Source organism: Podarcis melisellensis (genome assembly GCF_964234715.1).
Source record: "Podarcis melisellensis genome assembly, chromosome: 4".
Taxonomy (NCBI): domain Eukaryota; kingdom Metazoa; phylum Chordata; class Lepidosauria; order Squamata; family Lacertidae; genus Podarcis; species Podarcis melisellensis.
This window is the reverse complement of record NC_138531.1, coordinates 81,302,034-81,322,645: the sequence shown is the minus strand read 5'-3', so window position 1 is coordinate 81,322,645 and position 20,612 is coordinate 81,302,034. Positions and strand designations below refer to the sequence as shown.

At 43.1% G+C, this 20,612-nt stretch overlaps 1 protein-coding gene and 1 long non-coding RNA gene across 3 annotated transcripts in view; one reads left to right on the top strand and one right to left on the bottom strand.

Moving 5' to 3' along the window:
* Window positions 1–969: 969 nt before the first annotated feature.
* The window catches only part of LATS2 (large tumor suppressor kinase 2), a 45,078-nt gene continuing 25,435 nt past the window's right edge, over window positions 970–20,612 (bottom strand). For both annotated transcript variants that reach the window (XM_081908679.1, XM_081908680.1), the window contains exons 3-8: window positions 12,680–12,812; window positions 10,426–11,969; window positions 8,637–9,219; window positions 7,062–7,244; window positions 6,313–6,419; window positions 970–3,368 (exon numbers count right to left, since the gene is read on the bottom strand). In XM_081908679.1, the coding sequence (XP_081764805.1) occupies window positions 2,874–3,368; window positions 6,313–6,419; window positions 7,062–7,244; window positions 8,637–9,219; window positions 10,426–11,969; window positions 12,680–12,812 (3,045 nt within the window). In that variant the 3' untranslated portion in view covers window positions 970–2,873. The remainder of the gene's footprint in view (window positions 3,369–6,312; window positions 6,420–7,061; window positions 7,245–8,636; window positions 9,220–10,425; window positions 11,970–12,679; window positions 12,813–20,612) is intronic.
* LOC309368541 lies at window positions 4,975–8,141 on the top strand. The gene is made up of 2 exons (XR_014167815.1): window positions 4,975–5,276; window positions 7,146–8,141. It is a non-coding gene; the product is annotated as an uncharacterized lncRNA (long non-coding RNA).

The window sequence follows — 20,612 nt, the reverse complement described above, 5'->3', positions numbered from 1 at the left end:
AAGAGTAATTGCCAGGGCCTACAAGGGACAGACGTAGGGATATTTAGGGAAGCAAAATTGTTGTGAGCTAATCAGCATGTATGGCAGAGCTTTCCAAACTGTGCGTCGCAACGTGTTAGTGTGACGGCTGCAGGTGTGTTACATGAACACTCCCTGAGCTCCTCCCGGGGCTGGAAAAAGTTAGTTTAACCTCTGGTTTGCTAGTAAAACTGAATTACAGTGTCGCAAAAGTAGCGCAGGTCCATGGCTTGGCTTTCAAAAAAAGGGCGTTTGCAGTACTTCGCTAATTAAGAACCACTATAATAAGCTAAAAGAACACACACAAGATACATCCTTTGATTTTGATTCGGTTTTTTTTTTTAATAATAATAAATTGTGCCAGCGGAAGCTTTCGAAAGGCAAATGATAAATAAATAACAGTTAAACTGAGTTCCTGAGGAAGAACCTACCACATGAAAGAATGTCAGATAGTTGTAAATATATATAAAAAACATGGCATTATTATATAAAAAGTAGTAATACTGAAATCTTTCATAAACTGCCACAACACAAGCACTGCATACCTCAGAACACTCCTTTCATACAAATGTAAACAAATACACAATCATTTTGTTTAGTTTAGCCTGATGGATTTACAGGTGCTGTTGCTTTAGATATCTAGACAATGGGTAGGATTTGATAGGCTAAAATGTTAAGGAAGAATATTTGGAATAACATGGGAGTGGGGGAAAACGCAGCTTCAGATTCAAAAGCTTAACATAAAAAGCAAGAACACAGTGGAATATTGCCCTCAAATGTTATTGCAATGAATTATTTTAAAATAGGACTGTTAAACTAATCTGATTTAGGTATATATATAATATAAATGAAGATATTTATGGCTTACTTATTTTTAGTATTCCATTATCATTTTGAATAATCCTTACGTTAACATAACTAATAAAATGCATTATTTTAAACAATTTTTAGAAAATATTTTAACGTACGCTTGCATTTTGATAGAGACGCAGGGTTAGTATAGGCCATCATAGATATATAACAATATAACAGACCAGGTATAATCGGGGCCAGCATTTGGGAACGTCACTTAAGACAACTAAGGCTGCTACCCCAAATATATTCATTTCTGTGTATACATGGTTAGAATAGGCCTATTTAAATAGGAAAGAAGAGTTCACAATTCCTGGCAGCTCTGGAAGTGCCAGCCATTGTTGCCTCAATGTGATGTTGATAAAGGACTGCGCTGTAAGCCATTTCTGGTCCTCCAAGTGATCACAGAGAAGCAGCTAGAGAGGCCAATGTGTATCTATGGTTTCGGGGATTGCTATATATACTGTAGATCGGTTTTCCACCATAAGATATAGCCGCAACAAAGAAAAGATGCACCTGGAGAGGGTCTATATCTCAATGCCAAAATTTATGTTTTGCTATATATAGTTCCACGTTAAATCCCCAGTGCCTCCCAGTGAAATGGTCTCAGGTTAACTGGGCTTGGAAGAATTCTGCCTGAGAGACTGTCTGCCAGAGGAGACAATACTGGCTAGGGTGTTGAGGAAACAACTTGGTATAAAGGCAGCTCCATAGATTCAACATATCCCAGAAAGAAAGGCATTGTCACTGAATTACCTTTAACATTACTGCTCTGAAGAGTCCTTATCAGTTTTAAGGATAAGGAAGTAAGGCCCACAAATCAAATTTAAGGCACAAAGAATTCTCCTCTATATATTTTCCCCCATATAGACACTAAATGATAAGATAAATGAATACTATATGGCAAGTTTCAGACAACTGAACACTGCATACCATGTGGTAGGTGAGTGGGCTATCAAACAGTTAGATTTTGGCCACAAATTTATTTCCAAAGCAACTGTTTTGCTAGTTACCCATCTTTGGGAGAAATTTTAAGAAACAAGATAATCAACTGCTACTAACCTCTCTCTCTCTCTTCCCCTGTACACACCACCAACCCCTAACCTGAATTAGAGCTTTGTAATTTGTTTTTTTACAGAACACACAGTCATAATAAGGAGTCAAAACCATCCACACAATACATTATCAGCACACAAGTCCCGAGGGTCGCTGAGATCCTCAGTACAAGTACACGCACAGGACCTGCCTGTGAATGGCAAGAAATAGGTCATTTCAAAACAGAAGAAACAACATAATCACAGCTCCATGCAACATTCTACACAAATCCAGTCACTGAAACCACTCTTCGATTGCCACTTGCTCACACTTTGATTACACAAATTAAAATTTAAAAAAAGGGAAATAAAGCAGCTTCAAAAATGATGTCAGGATATTGAAAGTACATATAGATTATTATGGTGTGAATAAAAATGGCACTGGTTAATGTAGGACAGCAGACTTTTTCTCCTCTTATTAAAACATTATTGCACAGAGACCTTTAATCACACGTTCTTCAGTCTTACTTATTTTCCTAAAAATGTGACATAAGTGCGATGGACATTAAAAAAAAAAAGAATGTAGAAAAGAACAGCAGCATGATTTGTCTGAATTAATCCCTATAATTTAGTAGGATAAACAGAACCCTGCTATAAACGAAAATAAGTGCTCTCTGCTCACTTGAAAATAAAATAAAACAGCACAACACTGTGGAAGCTTGTAAATGCTCAGAGTGGGCAACGCTGACCCAGAAGGAAAACTTGGCTTAAGAACACGCCTGTCCTTGGAAATCGATGCTGAAAATCTGGATTTCAAGTGCACTCATTAACATAGCTATTTACAGTCCTAAAGAGCCTAAACTCAAAACCAGCTTGCATTTAGGACCTGGTCTGCAAGTCCTTCTATCTGCAGGCTCAGATGGAAGTTATGGATAAAGGGGTTAATTTTGTAGAACTCTGTACAATAATTTACACGTATACGGGTTGACAGGCTCCTGCCTGATCCAGCCCATCTTTGCTTTCTGTATCAGAATTCTCCGACTGGCTCACTTCTATTCCAGAAGGCTTTGGGTATCTGAACGGGTATCCATTGTCGTCAAAGAACCTTCGGAAAGTGAACTCATAGAAGGCATGTTCCGTGTGTTTGCCGCTGGAGGAAGTCTGCGGGTCCCATGCCCTGGTGCTGTCCTCACTAGCGTCATCCCAAGGGCCTTCTTCCTCAACGGGATCAAAATTCGAGGTGTCCATTGGATGGCTGATCTTTGGGACGTAAGGAGCTGCCTGCCTGCGGATATCGGTGGAGAAGTCCATGGAGTCAAAGAAAGGGTGGACCTTGAGGTCATCTGCTCCATTTCGCCCGAGCCTCTCTTCGGCAGCACAGCACAGTTTTGTGATAAGGTCACTTGCTTCGGGGCTCAGCTTGATCTGGGAGGGGATGTGCAGTGTGTTCTCCCAATTTATCACCTGAAGAGTAGTTAATATAGATGGTTAGCACCCAGTAGCATACCTCCTGAAAGGCAAGCCTTCTAGACATAAAACAGGACAGAGGTTAGGCTATCCTGGTCCAGACAGAGGCGCAACTGGGCCACCAGTTGAAGCTGATGGAAGGCATTCCATGCCACTGAGGCCACCTGAGCCTCAATCCAGAAGTATCCTCAAGCTAAAAATTCCCCAAAGGTTCCACCCACCCTCTCAAGACTCTTAAATCACTGATATCTACAGATGGATATCACTTGGTTAGATGCTAAGGAGTGGCAATACGAAGTAGGAAATTATTGAACAAATTCATTTAATTTAGAAGGAAATGTGATTAATGTTATTTACAGAGAAGCCTAAAATGAACTTTATATTAGAAATACAATTTAATCATTCTAATAATGATTTTTAGTACTGGCTCTGTTAGGAATTTTGGATATCTATGGCTTTTTTATACCATTATTGTTGTCCTCTAGATTTGATTTTATGAAGGATAAAGGGCCTTTCCACCCATGGCAAATTCCTTCAAACAGAGTCATCTGTCAGCTTCAGACTGTCAATATTTTGCAGGTGACATTCTAGAGCATACTAGAAGTTTAGTTTTGTGCAATTAAAGTGGGTTAAATTGCTCTGTTGCCTGGCACAACAAATCCGCTAAAAAAACACACCCCAGACTTTTTGCAGTTAGGAAAATGGTGGTAAAATGTATGGACAAGATAACTGCTATGCAAGTAATTCAGGTTGAATGCTCATTGCCGTGTAACCTCTTTGTATAACTTTCTCCACCTATCTGCCCACCCTGTTCCTGGTTGCCCTGCTAGCCAGGAGCGTTTGCTAATTCCAGAGGAAGAGGAGAGTGGAAGCATACTTGGGTAATACACTTGTCTCCCAACTCACGGACTAGGTAAGACTGGCTGCACTGCAGCAAGCGACTGGTGATGGGAAATTCACAAGTGGTTGATGCTAAAGGGAATTACCCCTTTGCGATTTTTTTTTTATCCATTTGGATAAAGTGATATATTATTGGGTGGCTACTGGCACTATGCTGTTGTGTGTTTCAAGACTGCTTAATACCAGATATAGAGGAAGTCAGTAAAGCCATACCTAAGTGGGAGATAGGGAGGGAGTAATGCTGTGGGCATCTATCCAACTCAATAGATGGAGTGAAGGCAAACCACTGCGTTTGTGGCACTGAAGCAACCTCCCCGGGAGCCGGGGCAGTGTGTATGGAGGTCCTGGGGTGCCCCTCTCTCAGCCTCACTGATGTGGTTCAAAGGAAAACAGAGCAATACTTTTGGCACCAGCTTGGCTGCAGGAGTTATCAGAAGGAGGCATACAAAGTGCCATCCAACCGTCTTAGAGACGCCACTCCAGATTTGTACTGTTTGTATAATAGTGTATTACCCTAGGTGGAGGTGGGCGAATGAATTGGTTTAAGTTGTGCTTAATGCTGCTAGTTGTTTTTATTTTTATTTTTTTTAGGGATTAGCTGTTTTATCTATAGGGTTGGTGTAGGGATGCCTGAGATGAAGAAGAAGAAGAAGAAGAAGAAGAAGAAGAAGAAGAAGAAGAAGAGGAGGAGGAGGAGGAGGAGGAGGAGGAGGAGGAGGAGGAAGAGTTCGGATTTGATATCTCGCTTTATCACTACCCTAAGGAGTCTCAAAGCAGCTAACATTCTCCTTTCCCTTCCTCCCCCACAACAAACACTGTGAGGTGAGTGAGGCTGAGAGACTTCAAAGAAGTGTGACTAGCCCAAGGTCACCCAGCAGCTGCATGTGGAGGAGCAGAGACGCGAACCCGGTCACCAGATTATGAGATTACCGCTCTTAACCACTACACCACACTGGCTCACACCACACCACACATACGAGGCCTGTATGTGGAAGATTGCTAAGGGTATATTTCAGTTATTTCGTTCAGCTGCCAACTATGCTGAGTATGAAGAGTTGTATTTCTGTGATTTTTATTAGCACTATCTTTATGTGTAAGATAATATTTATATCAAGTGCAAAGTACATGTTTAAAGCAGCACAAAGTTAACATGTAATGTTTTGGTTTTGATACTTTGGAATGTTCTACTTGATGTCTTTAAAATAGGTTTAATATTTTTGTTGACGTATAAACTGGTACAGAAAGGATTTAAATAAATCAAATGCACAATAAAGATTGGGCACATTCTAACCTCCTGGAAAGCTTTGTGCAAGCAAATCAGGATGAATGCTTAATAAACATGCTAATTGACTAGAGCAGCCCATGGCCTCATTTTGTACAAAAGATAATTAGTATTAGATGGGCCATTGGCCCGATCCAGCAAGCTCATCTCATGTTGTGGACAGCTCAGTCAGGAAAGCATGAGACTCTTAATCTCAGGATCATGGGTTTGAGCTCCATGTGGAGCAAAATATTTCTGCATTGCAGGAGGCAGGAGTAGATGACTCTCGTGGTCCCTTTCAACTCTGAGATTCTATATAAAGGCCTTTGCTTAGGTCAGGCATCCCCAAACTCGGCCCTCCAGATGTTTTGGGACTACAATTCCCATCATCCCAGACCCCTGGTCCTGTTAGCTACGGGTGATGGGAGTTGTAGTCCCAAAACATCTGGAGGGCCAAGTTTGGGGAGGCCTGGCTTAGGTGTTCATTCCGTGTTTTTAAACCTATCCTTGGTTGTTATATTGTTTTAGTTTTAGATGATTTTGAGGATATGTCTGTAAAATGCCATATATACGTGTGTGTGTGTGTGTGTGTGTGTGTGTGTGTGTGTGTGTGTGTAGAAAATAAATAAATACACCCATGCCTTGCCCAAATTGGATTGTTGCCTAACAAAAAAATCCAGGATTGAGATATTATTTGAAGAAAATTGAGAAAAGGGGGTGGGGACCCCCCACAGAGCTACACCATTAATTTTTAGCAATATTAATTGGGAGTGAATTTACCTTCAGCTGGGTTTCTGTGGGAGAGGCAGCCAGAAAGGGAGGCTGCCCAACCAACATCTCAAAGAGAATCACACCAACACTCCACCAGTCACATAGCTGAGTGTATCCTGAAAGGCAATCAGGAAAACAATGTGTTATCTGCTGTGTTTTCAAAGACGCAAGTCAGATTTTATTTTCAATTTTATCAATAACCTTGCCACTTATAGGTTTGCAACTTCATCTCAGAAGAATGAACTGTGGCCAAAAACCTAAACTACTGAAAAACCTGCTTTATGTGCCTTGTGATGGCTGACCTTGATCCTGCCTCTGAAAGCAAAGTGGATATTCAAAAATGCTCAGAGTATTTTATTCACTGCACTATGAAGTGTATAGCAAGCCTCAGAGAATATGGAATTCTGTACTGAGATGCCTGAACTTTTTGTATAAAACGTATATACAGTCAAACCTTGGTCGTCGAATGTAATCAGTTCTGGAAGTCCGTTTGGCTTCCGAAATGTTCGACAACCAAGGCATGGTTCCGATTGATTGCAGCAGCTCCTGCACTCAAGCGGAAGCCGAGTCGGACATTCAGCTTCCGAAAAAACTTAGAAAACTGGAGCATTTATTTCCGGGTTTGCGTCACTCGGGAGCCGAAATGTTCCAAAACGGAGGCGTTTGGGATCCGAGGTTTGACTGTACTGCAGTATAGAATACTGAGCGCTTGTGATGAAGGGTGAGCTAGAAACATTTTAAGCAAATAAACCACCTACCTTTACGAAGGAGAACTTCAGGTGCAATATAATTGGGTGTTCCAACTAATGAATGGGCTAAACATCTCTGATGTTGCTTTTTAGCTCTCTGCTCCAAGGTCTTCAGCCTGTCTCCACATCTACAGTTAGACACATCATCCCAAAGGTCGCTTGGCTCCATGCTGTCCTGCCTGATGTGGCTCCCTTTCAAAAGATGGGAAAAGAAAACAGGAAATTACATGGAAAGATCAACAAAAGCTCTCCCAAGAAACAAAACAGGCACCATTCACTATGTTTTCCTCTGAAGTGCAAGTTTTGCAATTTAATTTGGGTTGCAATTTTTGTTTGCATTTCACCCCTTCCCCTAACATGCAACATCTTAGAAATGAATAGAGTGTTTAAAAAAGGTTCAAGAGACAAAAGGTAGCTGCTTACTCAAAGGTAAAAATGTTTGTGGCTCTGGGGACTCAGAAGCAGCCGCAAAGGGTGACTACATTCACCTCCGAGTTGTCAGTATTTTTCTTCAATTAAAGCAGACTATAGTGCTCTGTTGCCCTGACTCAACAAATCCACTTAAAAAAACCACAACCTAGACACTTTGCAATTTAAAAAGTAACAGGGAAATGTAGTGAAAAGTGTGGGATGAACATCTGAAAAACGGGAAAACCACCATGCAAGTTAATCAGGATGAAAGCTCATTGCCGTTTAACATCCTCACAAACAAACTGGAATGAATGCTCAATAGAGACTGGACAATGTTGTATTCCATGTAGCACTAAGTCACTAGTTCTGTCAGTGCAGGATTTTCTCCTTGTGCAATGACACCTTTCCTCTCCTCTCCTCCCTCCATGTGCCCCCAATTCTGTTCTGCTGGATCAACATTTCAGAGCAGTTTTTGCAGGGTAGGACAAGTGCGAGGGAAGGAGGAGGTGGGCGGAAAAATCCCATTGTGCTAGCAGCAATATTTGCACTGATGGGAATATTTAGCTGAATGCCACGTGCATTCTAAGATGAATGCCCTGATTGTCTGGAGGAGCCCTATATGTTATGTGTCTCATATGTCTATTGTGCATTTATTTAAAACACCTGTGTTTGTAAATAGGCTGGCGTTGGCTACTGCTACCATCTCTCTGATTTTACAGTCACACCTTCGCCCTCTCATCTCCACCCAAAAATCTGCCACCAAAGTCATTCACTTTTTTCTCTTTCTGCTCCTGGTCCAGTACAAATTCTCTGTCTTCCCCTTTAAAGCTCTCCTTAGCCTTGCCTGCCCTTATCTCTGCTCTTATATCCCCCATGCATCCCCTGCCCATGACCTTCCCTCCTCCAGCCTCTGCTCCATCTCCCTTATTGCCCCTTATTTTTGGAGCTACCCAACAAATGGGTGACATCACCTCTCTCACATTCTTCAAACACTTCCTCAATCCCCACCTTTCTCATGGGTTTTTTTTTATGTGTTTATTGTATTTTTGAGTTTGTGCTATAAGCCACTCTGGGGATTTTTTCTGAAGGGGAGGATATATACATATGTTGAAGTCATCGTAACAACAACTACGGCACATTTCGAAGCTATCTCCTTGTCCCCAAGCCCTGTACCTTTCTGGTAATATTTCGAGTTGTGCGTCCACCTGAATCCAGTGCAGAGGCCAAAGTCGGTCAGCTTGATGTGTCCATCGAGATCAATCAGAATGTTATCAGGCTTGATGTCTCTATGGATAAACCCCATTTTGTGCACGCTCTCTATGGCCAGCGTGAGTTCAGCAATGTAAAACCGAGCTAGCTTTTCTGGAAAGACTTCCATCCGGATGAGCAGGCTCATCATGTCTCCGCCAGGGATGTAGTCCATCACAAAATACAGGTTCTCCTTGTCCTGGAAGGAGTAGTAGAGCTTAACCACCCATTCATTGTCTGCCTCTGCAAGGATATCCCTTTCGGCCTTGACATGGGCAACTTGGTTACGGTTCAGCACGTCTTTCTTCCTCAGGGTTTTCATGGCGTACAGGGCGTGGGTGTCCACTTTGCAGGCAAGGCAGACTTCCCCAAAAGCACCGATACCCAGAGTCTTGATTTTTACAAACATGGATTTGTCCATTTTGGCTCTCTTGAGCCTGTTGTAGTTTGACTCCTTTTGGTAGAGAATTTTCCTCATCTGCTCTTGTTCTGTTTCACAAAGGCCAGCCTGGGTTAAGATTATGAGGTAGGGAGAGAAAAATCAAGGGAGTCAGGATCATCACACACAAACACAAAATTGCCGGAAAGACTGTACAATCACATCAGTTACGAAAAATGTGGAACAAAAGCTCGGTCTGTTTTTGTTCCATCTCACCCTCTAAATATTTAAAAGCAGTACATGCAGGTTGCATTCATTCTATTACTTTGTTATTTTCAGTTCATGCTTCTAAGGTTAAAATCTGGCTCAAAAATAATCACCGCAACTATCTAATTCCTCATTGCATTTCACTAGCCCACATGGCAAGGAAGGTAACCTTGAAAAATCTGAGGGAAATCCCTGATAAAATTTTGTAAGTCAAAGGGATTCCACTGGTCATTAAACCATAAGAGGACCAATAAGCAATGGCGTAGCTAGCCACTCAGGTGCCTGGTGTGGGGGCGTGTTCTGCAACTGGGGCGGGGTGAGCCTCTTCGACACCTGAAGCCTCTTCACCGCGTTCCCCTCAGCTGTAGGGCAGCTGAGGGAGAGGCAGTAGGCAGATGCAAGTCCCACGCTGCCATTTCAGGCAGCGCAGAACCTGCAGGCACCTAAACCACCATGTCACTCCTAAAAAGTTTTGCGAGCCAATTTTTTAAAAAAACTTATTTTGTCATCCCCCTTCAGTGATGACACACCCCTCATACCCCCCTTCCTCCACCACTGCCCATAAGAGGAATCAAGCCAAAGGCATAAGAATTCTAGCATCCTAGTTTCAACACTGGCCAACCAGATGCCTATGGGAAGCCTCCGAGCAGAATATTACAAACAGCCCTCTCCCACTGCTATACTCCAACCACAGGAATTTAAAGGTCTGCTGCCTTTGATAACACAGCTTCCATAGAGCCAACATGAAGAGGAGTCTACCAATTCTATGAGTCATTGACAGCCTTATCTTCCATGTGTTGTTTGTCTATTCCCCTTTATATCAGGGGCAGTGGGGCTTGGCTTTCTGCTCCTTCCTCTGTATTGGGGGGGGGCGGGAGAAGCACAAATGACACCCAGCACTAAATCAATGGTCATGAATGTCAGAAAATATCTCTGCAGGGGGTTGGGTGAAATTGTGACGTATCAGGAAGTGTGAGAGACTTGCATATCTGTTGAATACAGAGGTCTGCTACATTATCCCAGTCTTATTACCTTTCAAGAAAAAAAAAGCACAAACATACAAGTTACCTTGGCCATTTCTTGCTCCAGCTGCAGCCGGCGATTAATTTTCTGCTGGTAGGTCTTTATGACGTTCTCCACATGCTGCTCCATGTAGAATTTAAAGGCGAACGGCGAGTAGCTTTTAATACGTGACTCTCTTTTCTCTTCGTCTCTGCCGTTCTTCCGCACCGGCACTGGGGACGTCTGGATCTGTTTCTTATCCTTGCCTGGCTTTTCAGCTTTGGCTGACTTGATTTTGTCGTTTCTATCCCCATTTTCCTCAGCTTTGTTCCCTGATGAGCTGGGGACTCCCCGAAGGGTCTGCTCGATCCCTGTACGTAAGCAGTTCATATCAAACTGCTCGGAACTACTGGGCAGCAGCAAATGCTTCGGATAAGGAGGCGGAGGGCACCTCAGCTCCTGATTGCTATAGTCCACATCTAGCTGGTAGGCATTAGCTCCTCCAACAGGAAGGGGGTGCTGTTCGGCCATTCCTAAGCCATCCACAGCTGAAGACTGCGCAGCCAGCCAGCCAGGATGAGCGGGGCCTACTGCAGTCTGAGGCTCAGGCCTCATCACCCTTGTGCTCTTCACTGGCTGTAGAATATGAGCAGATGTGACGGCCGTGATGGTGTTTGGAGAAGTAATGGAGGCCTCAGCTTTGCCTGGAGACGTCTGCCTCATGGATATCGGCATCTGTTGCTGGTGGCTGTTGAAAGAATTGGTTCTGCTTGGGACGCAGCCCTCAGGCCTGAAGGGCACGTGCTGCCGGACCGATGCTTCCAGGGATGGGTTCTGCAACGAGTCGCGGCGGGACGACGAGGAGGACGACGACGAAGAGGTCGTCTGCCACTGCTGAACTTGAGGGTTGTTCATATCATACAGGTCCATGTTCAGACTGTTTCTGGATGGCGTCAACAGGCCCTGCGGTGGGCTGTCTGAAAATTCGTTCGTGTACGCTGGGCCTCCTCTGGCGATCACGTGCATCGGGTGGGATGAGGGGATGGGTTGCTTGTGATGGGAGTGCGGCATATACAGACCGCCTGGCGCTTGCTGGAACCCGTGGCCGGAGTTATTCTGAACAACCGTTCCTTTGTTCGGAAGGCTTGGATACCCTCCCTCCTGCTGCAACTTGTTCTGGAAAGAATGGCTCCTCTGAATCCCATAGCCGAGAGCCTGAGCCTCCCCTTGCACCATCACGGGCTGCCTGCCGTAATGAGGGCTGTTTGAGCCAAGCTGCAAGGCTTGGCTGCTGTGGCCAGCCACCGGGTAGTTGATCACTGGGGCATCCATGTTTGCAGGGTAGGCTTTCTGCTGGTGACTGCCAGGCGTATTATGGGAGCCTAAGCTGGCAGGCCTTTGTACTGGAGAGTTCATGGTTGCAGACTGAGAAGCAGAGAGCAAGTAGTCCATATATGGCCTGGGAACGTCACCCAGCATGTTAGCAGCTTCTGCCCCAAAGCCTGCACCTTCATAGCCCGGGTTGCTAACCTGGTGGTAGGGTGGGAAAGATTCGCTAGATCCTTCAAAACTTGGCCTGCGGCTTATGTTGTTTGGCATAATACCCTTTCCTGTAGTGGGGAGAGAAAGATAATGGGTTGGGTAGTGTTAGGAAACCATTCAGGTGACTAGACTTATTCCTGCGTATGCACATAAGACTTAATTCATCATTTCACAAAAAGGTTTCAGATCTGTGAACAAGGGCAACACCCCCCCTGTCATCGGTTAAAACAACACTTAAACTTGGCTCTGTATAACACTGCAATGCAAATGATGAAACAGTTTTGAAACTAAAAGGTCAAACTGTTCTTCCTAGTAAATTCAAATGTGTTTCTTGGCTAAGTTTACCTTTGCATTTGCACTGAACCAGAAATAAGGAAATGGAAGGAGGAGCGAGAGTGAAATGCTACATGATTCTTCAGGATGAGGATACGAGTGCATCCACACTTATGGTAAAATACCATTTCTTTTCTTTTTGTACTGACAACAAGGCAGAATTCTCACATTCAATATTTCCTTGTAAACTCCCATTTCAAACCCTTCAACAGCAAAATGCAATGAAACTGTTGCAAGGCTTCTATCTGGTTGCATCAAACTTTAGCACATTGGGAATGAAACTTGAAGTATATATTGCCACACAGTCCACAGGTCAATGATATTTTATCCCTTGAGAAACCACACTTAACAGGGTCAAGACAGCTACCAAGTTGCTTTCGTATTCCACATGGTATCAAACCAGGCGAAAGCTTAGGAATGAGATAGAAAGAGCACCCACACTTACCCGAAGATGTCTGTTTAATTACCCGGACTATTTGTTCATTTCTGGGATCCAAGTATCCCATCTTGCTAATGTATTCCAAAGCTGCTTCAATGCTTCTACTGCCAGTTTGTTTTAGGGCTCTCACAGCCATCTCCTAGGCAAAACAGATATACAGAAACACAAATGAAGGCCCAAGTCAATGATCCGATGGCATAACACCGTTGAAGCTAAACAGCCATATGAATTTCAGTCCATTTACTGATTAAATCACTGATGTAACTACAGAACTATGGCTTTGAAGAAAAAACAAACACCCTACTTTAAGAACATAGGAAGCTGCCTTATACTGAGTCAGAATGGTGGTCCATTTAGATCGGTATTGTCTCCAGGGTTTTTCATAGGTCTAGAAACACCAGGGACCAAACCTTACGCCTCCTGCTGGCAAATCTGATGCTCTACTGCTAAGCTGTGGGCTTCCCCCAGTTTCAGAAGCATTAACATGTTGCAGCAGACACTGCAGGGTGACCTTTTCTAAGAGGGCATCACCATTCTATAAGTACTTGCATGAAAAATAACATTTTTAAAAATCCTGCTGCATAACCAGCAATTAACCTAAAGGTTTGAAGTGTGTTAACCAAAACTGGGCTGAGTATTCGGCCCCCAAGCAATGAAGTTTTTGCTATCGGGGGGTTGGATTAGATGAACCCCTTCCAACTCTACGGTTCTAGATTAGCAATATCAGGCACCTTACAAATAATAAAACTATGTTTTGGCACTCTAGAAGCAATCAGCACATGGCACGCACGGCATGGAGCAAGTGGACAGACCAAAGTTCTTTTCCCTCTTTCCGAACTCTAGCGCTTGTGGAAATCCAATTGAAGCTGAATGTTGGGAGATTTGGGACCGGTAAAAGAAAGCACTGCTTCATGCAGCGCGTGATCAAACTATGGAGCTCACTTCTCCCCAGGAGGCAGTGACCAACTTGGACAAGCTTGGAAATAGGATTAAACAAATTTGTGGAGGACAGGACTTTCAATGGCTGCTAGCCGTGATAGCTATGCTCTGCCACCACAGTTGGAGGCCAGCGATGCTGCTGAACACCAGTTGCTGAAAACGACAAGAGGGAAGAGTGCTATTGTCCTCATGTCCTGCTCTCTGGTTTCCCAGAGGCATCTGGTTGTCCACCATGAAAACAGGCCATTGATCTGATCCACCAGGCTCTTCCTGTGTTCTTGGATGTTCTACTAGTGTGAAATGTTTTCCACCACTCTGAAATTATGGTTTCCTTTAAGTTCACTGCCATTTTTTTTAATGAGTCGGTGGTTCATACTCTTATAAATAAATCAAAATAAACAAACAAAACTTCGTCCTGTAGTTCCCTGGATAGAAATCACTTAGAAAGTTCTCGTGAGCCTGTAAAACTGTTTAAACAAAAGTATATATATATATTTTATATTACTGACTTGGTCCCAACACAGCCAAAGAAACCGTTCCTTCCAGTATTCCTTGTGGCAAGCCTAGTATAAATTAAGCCTAGACTTTAGTAATCCCCTCATGTTTTGAAGATGCACATTGAAGGCATATTCAGCAGTCAGGAGGTTCGGGCTTACATTGGCCCCAATTTTCCCCTCTCCCAACCTCTGCCTTGTGGTTGAATCTGCTTCACTATGTCGAGCTGCAAAACGAAGGCAAATGAGAAACCGCAAATGTGCCCCTCTGCCCTCAACATTTTTATTCATTTAATTCCTATCCTCCCTTTCTATCATAGTGTTCTAAGCAGTACGTACACCTCAAAAACATGTTTGATCATTCCATATGGGAAAGCAAACATTACATAATCCAACAGCCGTCTTTGATGCCAGTTGGGTTCTTCTATTTGGACTGTGGCAGCTTGGGATGGAGGGAATATGTGTCAGCAGTTTGCTTCCTGGCTAACCAACCCGCCGTACACACAAAACATGACTCCCCCACCCTAAAAATAACCTCCACTCCATTCCTTCTTTCGTACTCTGAACTTCATGGCTCTAGTGTAAACACAAGGTGAATTCAGACACAGCAATAAAGCTGAACTAGCACAAAACATGCTATTTGCTCTGAACTGGCTCAGCGTTAGTGCTTATTCAGTAAGGGAGTTATGAGTCAAAGGAATCTAGTTGCCTCAAGTTAGAAGCCCTTTAGAAAATACTAAATGTTTCCACTTGCACACAATTGAATATATTTGCCACAATAGAGAAACACGGCGATAAAAATCGTGCTAGTTACTGAGAGGTGCTTAGATGTTTTAGTGTGAATGATCTTGTAACCACAGGTTAAAACATATTTTTTTAGAAAACTTAGTAGGCACCCGAGCAAATTTGCAAATTTCCCAGAGTGGGGGAGGGAAGGGGGAGACATTTTTATACGACTCTTTCACTACACGCAAGTTGAAAAGCCAGTTTTGTTGCTAAGTCCTATAAGTGGATGTAAGACAACAATGCCGGATTTACGGTAGTTTTTCCAGTTAAGTAAGATATGCATAAAATAAAGCTCAAGCAAGGAGCACATAAGGTATTTTGTGTGTGAGAGCTTTTGAAATAAAACAGCAATTTCTGATACACTTTCTTTTTATGAAGTCTCAGATATAATGATGTACTATTAAAAGCAGTCATTTTTTATAGGTCTTATCGATGTCCTACTTGTTCTCATCTAGAAACATTCTTCATGTGCTCAGCTGTTAAGACTGTAATAGTACCGTATCACAAATAGAAGTCATTTATTAATTAAAAGCATTGTTATTCCTCTCTTCAACGAAAAAAAGATTATCAGAGTAGCTTACAAATGTCAGTAACGAGGCAGTCATACACTAAGGTTTAAGGATACAGCACAAAAGGAAATGGGATTAGGAGGGAGGAGAAAGAAAAAGGCACCATTACAGAATCCTTATAATGATCAGCTGGAATTAAAACATTTTAAGGAAATGTTGCTGGCCTTTCAGGTAGAGCTGAAGGAGAGGCCCTGCCAGACCCATCTCTCTCTCTGTCTGTCTGTCTGTCTGTCTGTCTCTGTCTGTCTCTGTCTCTCTCTCTCTCTCACACACACACGCACGCAGAGTCTCACACGCTTTCAATAGCAACTCCTTGACCTCAATGTTCAGGGCAAGTAATCTGTCCGGATGGCACTTTCAATGAACTTCAGCAATGAGGTTATTCCCTTCATTAGCATCAGTGATGCATTTTGCTAATTTTACCACACGCACACGTTAGCCAAACATTCATTTGGCTGACATTACATTTATAAAAAGTACCACCCAATATGCCAACTATTTCAGTACCGCAGGCACTAATTTAGAAGTGACTAGGTTCTAGTCATTCCCTTCCTGTTGCTTCCAAGAAAAATCTAGGGTATGTGCAGAAAAAAGCAAAAGCAAAACAAAAAAACCCCTGTGCTGTTTACAAATCCTCCCAGGATTCAAGGAGAATAATTCTGTCAAGCTGGGTGTAAAGAAATCCCTCAGCTGTGAGTACAGATCAAAAGTTACAAGTCACTGGACTAACTGCCCTCAGAAAAACAAGCACGTTTAAGAATTGCAGGCCTGCCTTCTGGCGTCAGTTACAGCCCTTATACAAATATAGTATGGCAAATAACTCCCCACACTTGTGACATACTTTATATTAATAATGCAGCTACATTTTACGCACACAAAGGAACAGTGTTCTACTCAATTTATATATGCTTGCATCCAACCACCTTTCCAAGGAGGCCAGATAAATTTATAGGGGTTCTGAGACAAGTTTCCCATCCGTGTCTGGGCCAAGCCCAAATTGGGCTTTGCTTCAGAAAAGGAATGGAAACACACCTGGTACCTTCAAACGATTTCATTTTACAAAGCAGCGAAGTCTTCCAGTTCATCTCACCATTGTGTATAACAGCACCTTTGGGCAAAGCAATAACAATTCAGGATAGCTGACCTGAATGCATTATAATTGATCCATGTTCTGCTTAAGATATTCCTATCACTGTGAGCTGCTTACCCATGTCACATTGTAATTAATGTGCGCTAGCTTTAAAGACAGAACTGCAATGGGGCAAGTAACAAACACAGTGGTATCTCAGGTTAAGTACTTAATTCGTTCCGGAGGTCCATTCTTAACCTGAAACTGTTCTTAACCTGAAGCACCACTGCTTCCCGCTGCTGCTGCGCTTCTGGAGCACGATTTCTGTTCTCATCCTGAAGCAAAATTCTTAATCCGAGGTAATATTTCTGGGTTAGTGGAGTCTGTAACCTGAAGCGTATGTAACCTGAAGTGTATGTAACCCGAGATACCACTGTACAATCATTTGGAGTTCTGGATTTTAGAAAGTAATTTTGTACTACAGTGGCATTGTGGTGTAGTGGTTAGTCTATGACATGGGAGATTAGGGTTTAAATCACTGCTCAGCCATGAAGCACACTGGGTTGACCTTGGACCAGTCATAGTCCTATTATTATTATTATCATTATCATTATGATGACGATGAAGATGATGCCCTTCATCCGAAGATCACAGGGTGTTTTACAATATAGAAAACACAAAAACACAAACAACAATAATAAAAACAAATTCAACCCCCCCCCACATAGTCATAATCATTTATAATTTTCTATAATAGTCTATCCTACCTCACATAATTGTTGAGAGGATAAAAAGGGGGGAGCATTTTTGGGGGAGGGGGATATAAATAAATAATACTGAAAAGGCACCTGAATGTCAGCCTAACTATTCCCATATTTTTAAAAAGCCAGGAGAAACTGTTCCTTTCATTGTTCAAATAATATTCTGTAGTAGAATTTACTAATACATACATATATTTACACATGCATACTTAGTAATAATAAGCACATCAGAATGTTCTACATACATTATCTCAGTAATATTTATACTAATCGTGGTCCCTATTATTATCGCCACATTGCAGAGAAAAACAAGTAAGACAGGCCCAATTTCCATTGAATATTAAACCATGGTTCAGCAACGTATGAGAACAAAACTCCACAAGCCACAAGGAAAAACAGAGTTCACACATTCCCCCCTTCCTTTTCCCCATGCGGCCAGGACTTGTGTTGAATTTATTTCCACCTTCCAAGGGGCTCACAGTTTAGCACTATCTATAAACTGGGGGTTGTAGTTTACAATGCTAGTTTCATAACCCATGGTTTGAAGTTGGCTTGTTTAGCAATTAGCCATTGTTTATTGTAAACCACAATTGCCCAGTTGGCATGCAAAGATAAGCTGAGACTTCTTCAAAAGCAGTACCAAATTCAGCAGAAGTCCTCTGCCTGGCCATGCAAGAAAATGAGAGGGGATGGGAGACCATACAAGCCTAATGTGTTGCTTGGACTAACAGAAGGTCACCTACATAGTCCTAAATCATGGTTTAGGATTACGTGCGAGTGCTTCCAATTTCTTGCCTTCAGATCCCTAGTGAGTTTGTGGCTTAGGCTGCTCACAGCTCACACTCTTAATCATTACCCTACACCAGATGTGGCCAGCTTTTGTCCCTCCAGATGTTGCTGAGCTACAAGTCCCATCATCCTTGGTCATTGGCCATGCCTGCTAGGGCTGATAGGAGTTGCAGTTCAGCAACAGCTAGAGAGCCAAAGGTTATTCACGCCTGAACCACATCATCTCTTAAATGTACTCTCAGCGGGAGCAAGAGGACAAGGGACCGAGGATGTTTCATAGCTGTTATCGTCAACAAGTCTTGTCTCGATAAAGCCTGAAAAGCAAAATTGACAAGAGGAATGAAAGTTTTGCAGCCAACAAATGAATTCCGGAAACTGTACATGGGCAAATGAAGGCAGCAGATGGTGGATGGAACAGCAAAGTGTGGGAGGTGATGTAAAGGATATATCCAGCCAGGAGCAGGAGACTGGAGCGGGGAGATAATGAGAAGAGTGCACACAGGACTAAGACGATTAGCGGAATCTAGGCAGGAGCATGTAGCCAAGGAAATAGGCTGCAGACATGGAAAAATCTCTGTGGAGACATCCTTAGGAGTCTGTTGCACAAACTAGGAGTTGTGGAGTCACAGTGCAATTCATATGAGCCAGGATCAGTAAGACAGTCCATTACTGCTACCAAATCTTTGCCCATAATTCTTTAGGCTAAGCCATCGGTAGGCAAACTAAGGCCCGGGGGCCGGATCCGGCCCAAATGCCTTCTAAATCCGGCCTACAGACAGTCTAGGAATCAGCGTGTTTTTACACAAGTAGAATGTGTCCTTTTATTTAAAATGCATCTCTGGGTTATTTGTTGGGCCTGCCTGGTGTTTTTACATGAGCACAATGTGTGCTTTTATTTAAAATGCATCTCTGGGTTATTTGTGAGGCATAGAAATTCGTTTTTTTAATTCAAATTATAGTCTGGCTTCCCCACAAGGTCTGAGGGACAGTGGACTGGCCCGCTGCTGAAAAATTTTGCTGACCCCTGGGCTAAGCAATACAGAAGAACTCAAAACAGATCTTGAGCAGCAAATTATCTGTGCCCAAGAACGAGTGGCTCCTGAGCAAATCCCCTGCAATGAACCATATAGTACCCTTGTTTGAAACACAACCCCTGTGACAACAAAAAGTGGCTGCCTTCATATTTCCCCCAGTATTATGCATTTCTCCTTGCAATCTGTAAACCAGGAAAGAAGTATGCCAGCGAAATAATATCATCCAGGAAAGGCGTGATCAGCATACTATAAAACATAACATTCCATTTATATTTGCATGCTACTCAAGTCTAGTTGCACTTACTACATGTAAAATGCTGCAGAAGACAGAATCAGAATTCAAAATGACCGTAGCAGGTTGGAGAACTGGGTGCAAGCCAACAAAATGAATTTCAATAGGGACAAATGTAAGGTTCTGCACTTAGGCAGGAAGAACCAGATGCACAAATATAGAATGGCTTACTGACAGTACATGCGAAAAGGATCTAGGGGTCTTGGTGGACCACAAGCTTCATGGGAGTCAACAGTGTGATGCAGCAGCAAAAAAAGCTAATACTATTCTAGGCTGCATCAACGGAAGTATAGTGTCCAGAAGTAAGGGAAGCAATAGGTAAAAGTAAAGGGACCCCTGACCATTAGGTCCAGTTGTGGCCAACTCTGGGGTTGCAGCGCTCATCTCGCTTTATTAGCTGAGGAAGCCAGCGTACAGCTTCTGGGTCATGTGGCCAGCATGACTAAGCCACTTCTGGTGAACCACAGCAGTGCACAGAAACACTGTTTACCTTCCCGCTGGAGCGGTACCTATTTATCTACTTGCACTTTGACGTGCTTTCGAACTGCTAGGTTGGCAGGAGCAGGGAGAGAGCAATGGGAGCTCACCCCGTTGCGGAGACTGGAACCACCAACCTTCTGATCGGCAAGTCCTAGGCTCTGTGGTTTAACCCACAGCGCCACCCGCGTCCCAAGGGAAGTAATAGTACCACTCTATTCTGCCTTGGTCAGACCACAGCTGGAACACTGCGTCCAGTTCTGGGAGCTGCAATTTAAGAAGGATGTTGACAAGCTGGAACGTGTGTAGAGAAGGGCAACCACGATGATCAAGGGTCTGGAAGCCAAGCCTTATGAGGAACAGTTGAAGGAGCTGGATACGTTTAGTCTGGAAAAGAGGAGACTGAGAGGAGATACGATAGCCATCTTCAAATATCTTAAGGGCTGTCACATGAAGGAGGGAGCATGCTTGTTTTCTCCTGTTCTGGAGGGTAGGACTCGAACCAATGGCTTCAAGTTACAAGAAATGGGATTCCAACTAAACATTCAGAAAAACTTTCTGACAGTAAGAGATGTTCAACAGTGGAACAGACTCCCACAAGAGGTAGCGGACTCCTTGGAGGTTTTTAAACAGAGGTTGGAAGGCCACCTGTAATGGATGCTATAGCAGAGATTCTTGCATTCAGGGGGTTGGACTAGATGACCCTTGGGTCCCTTCCAACTCTACATT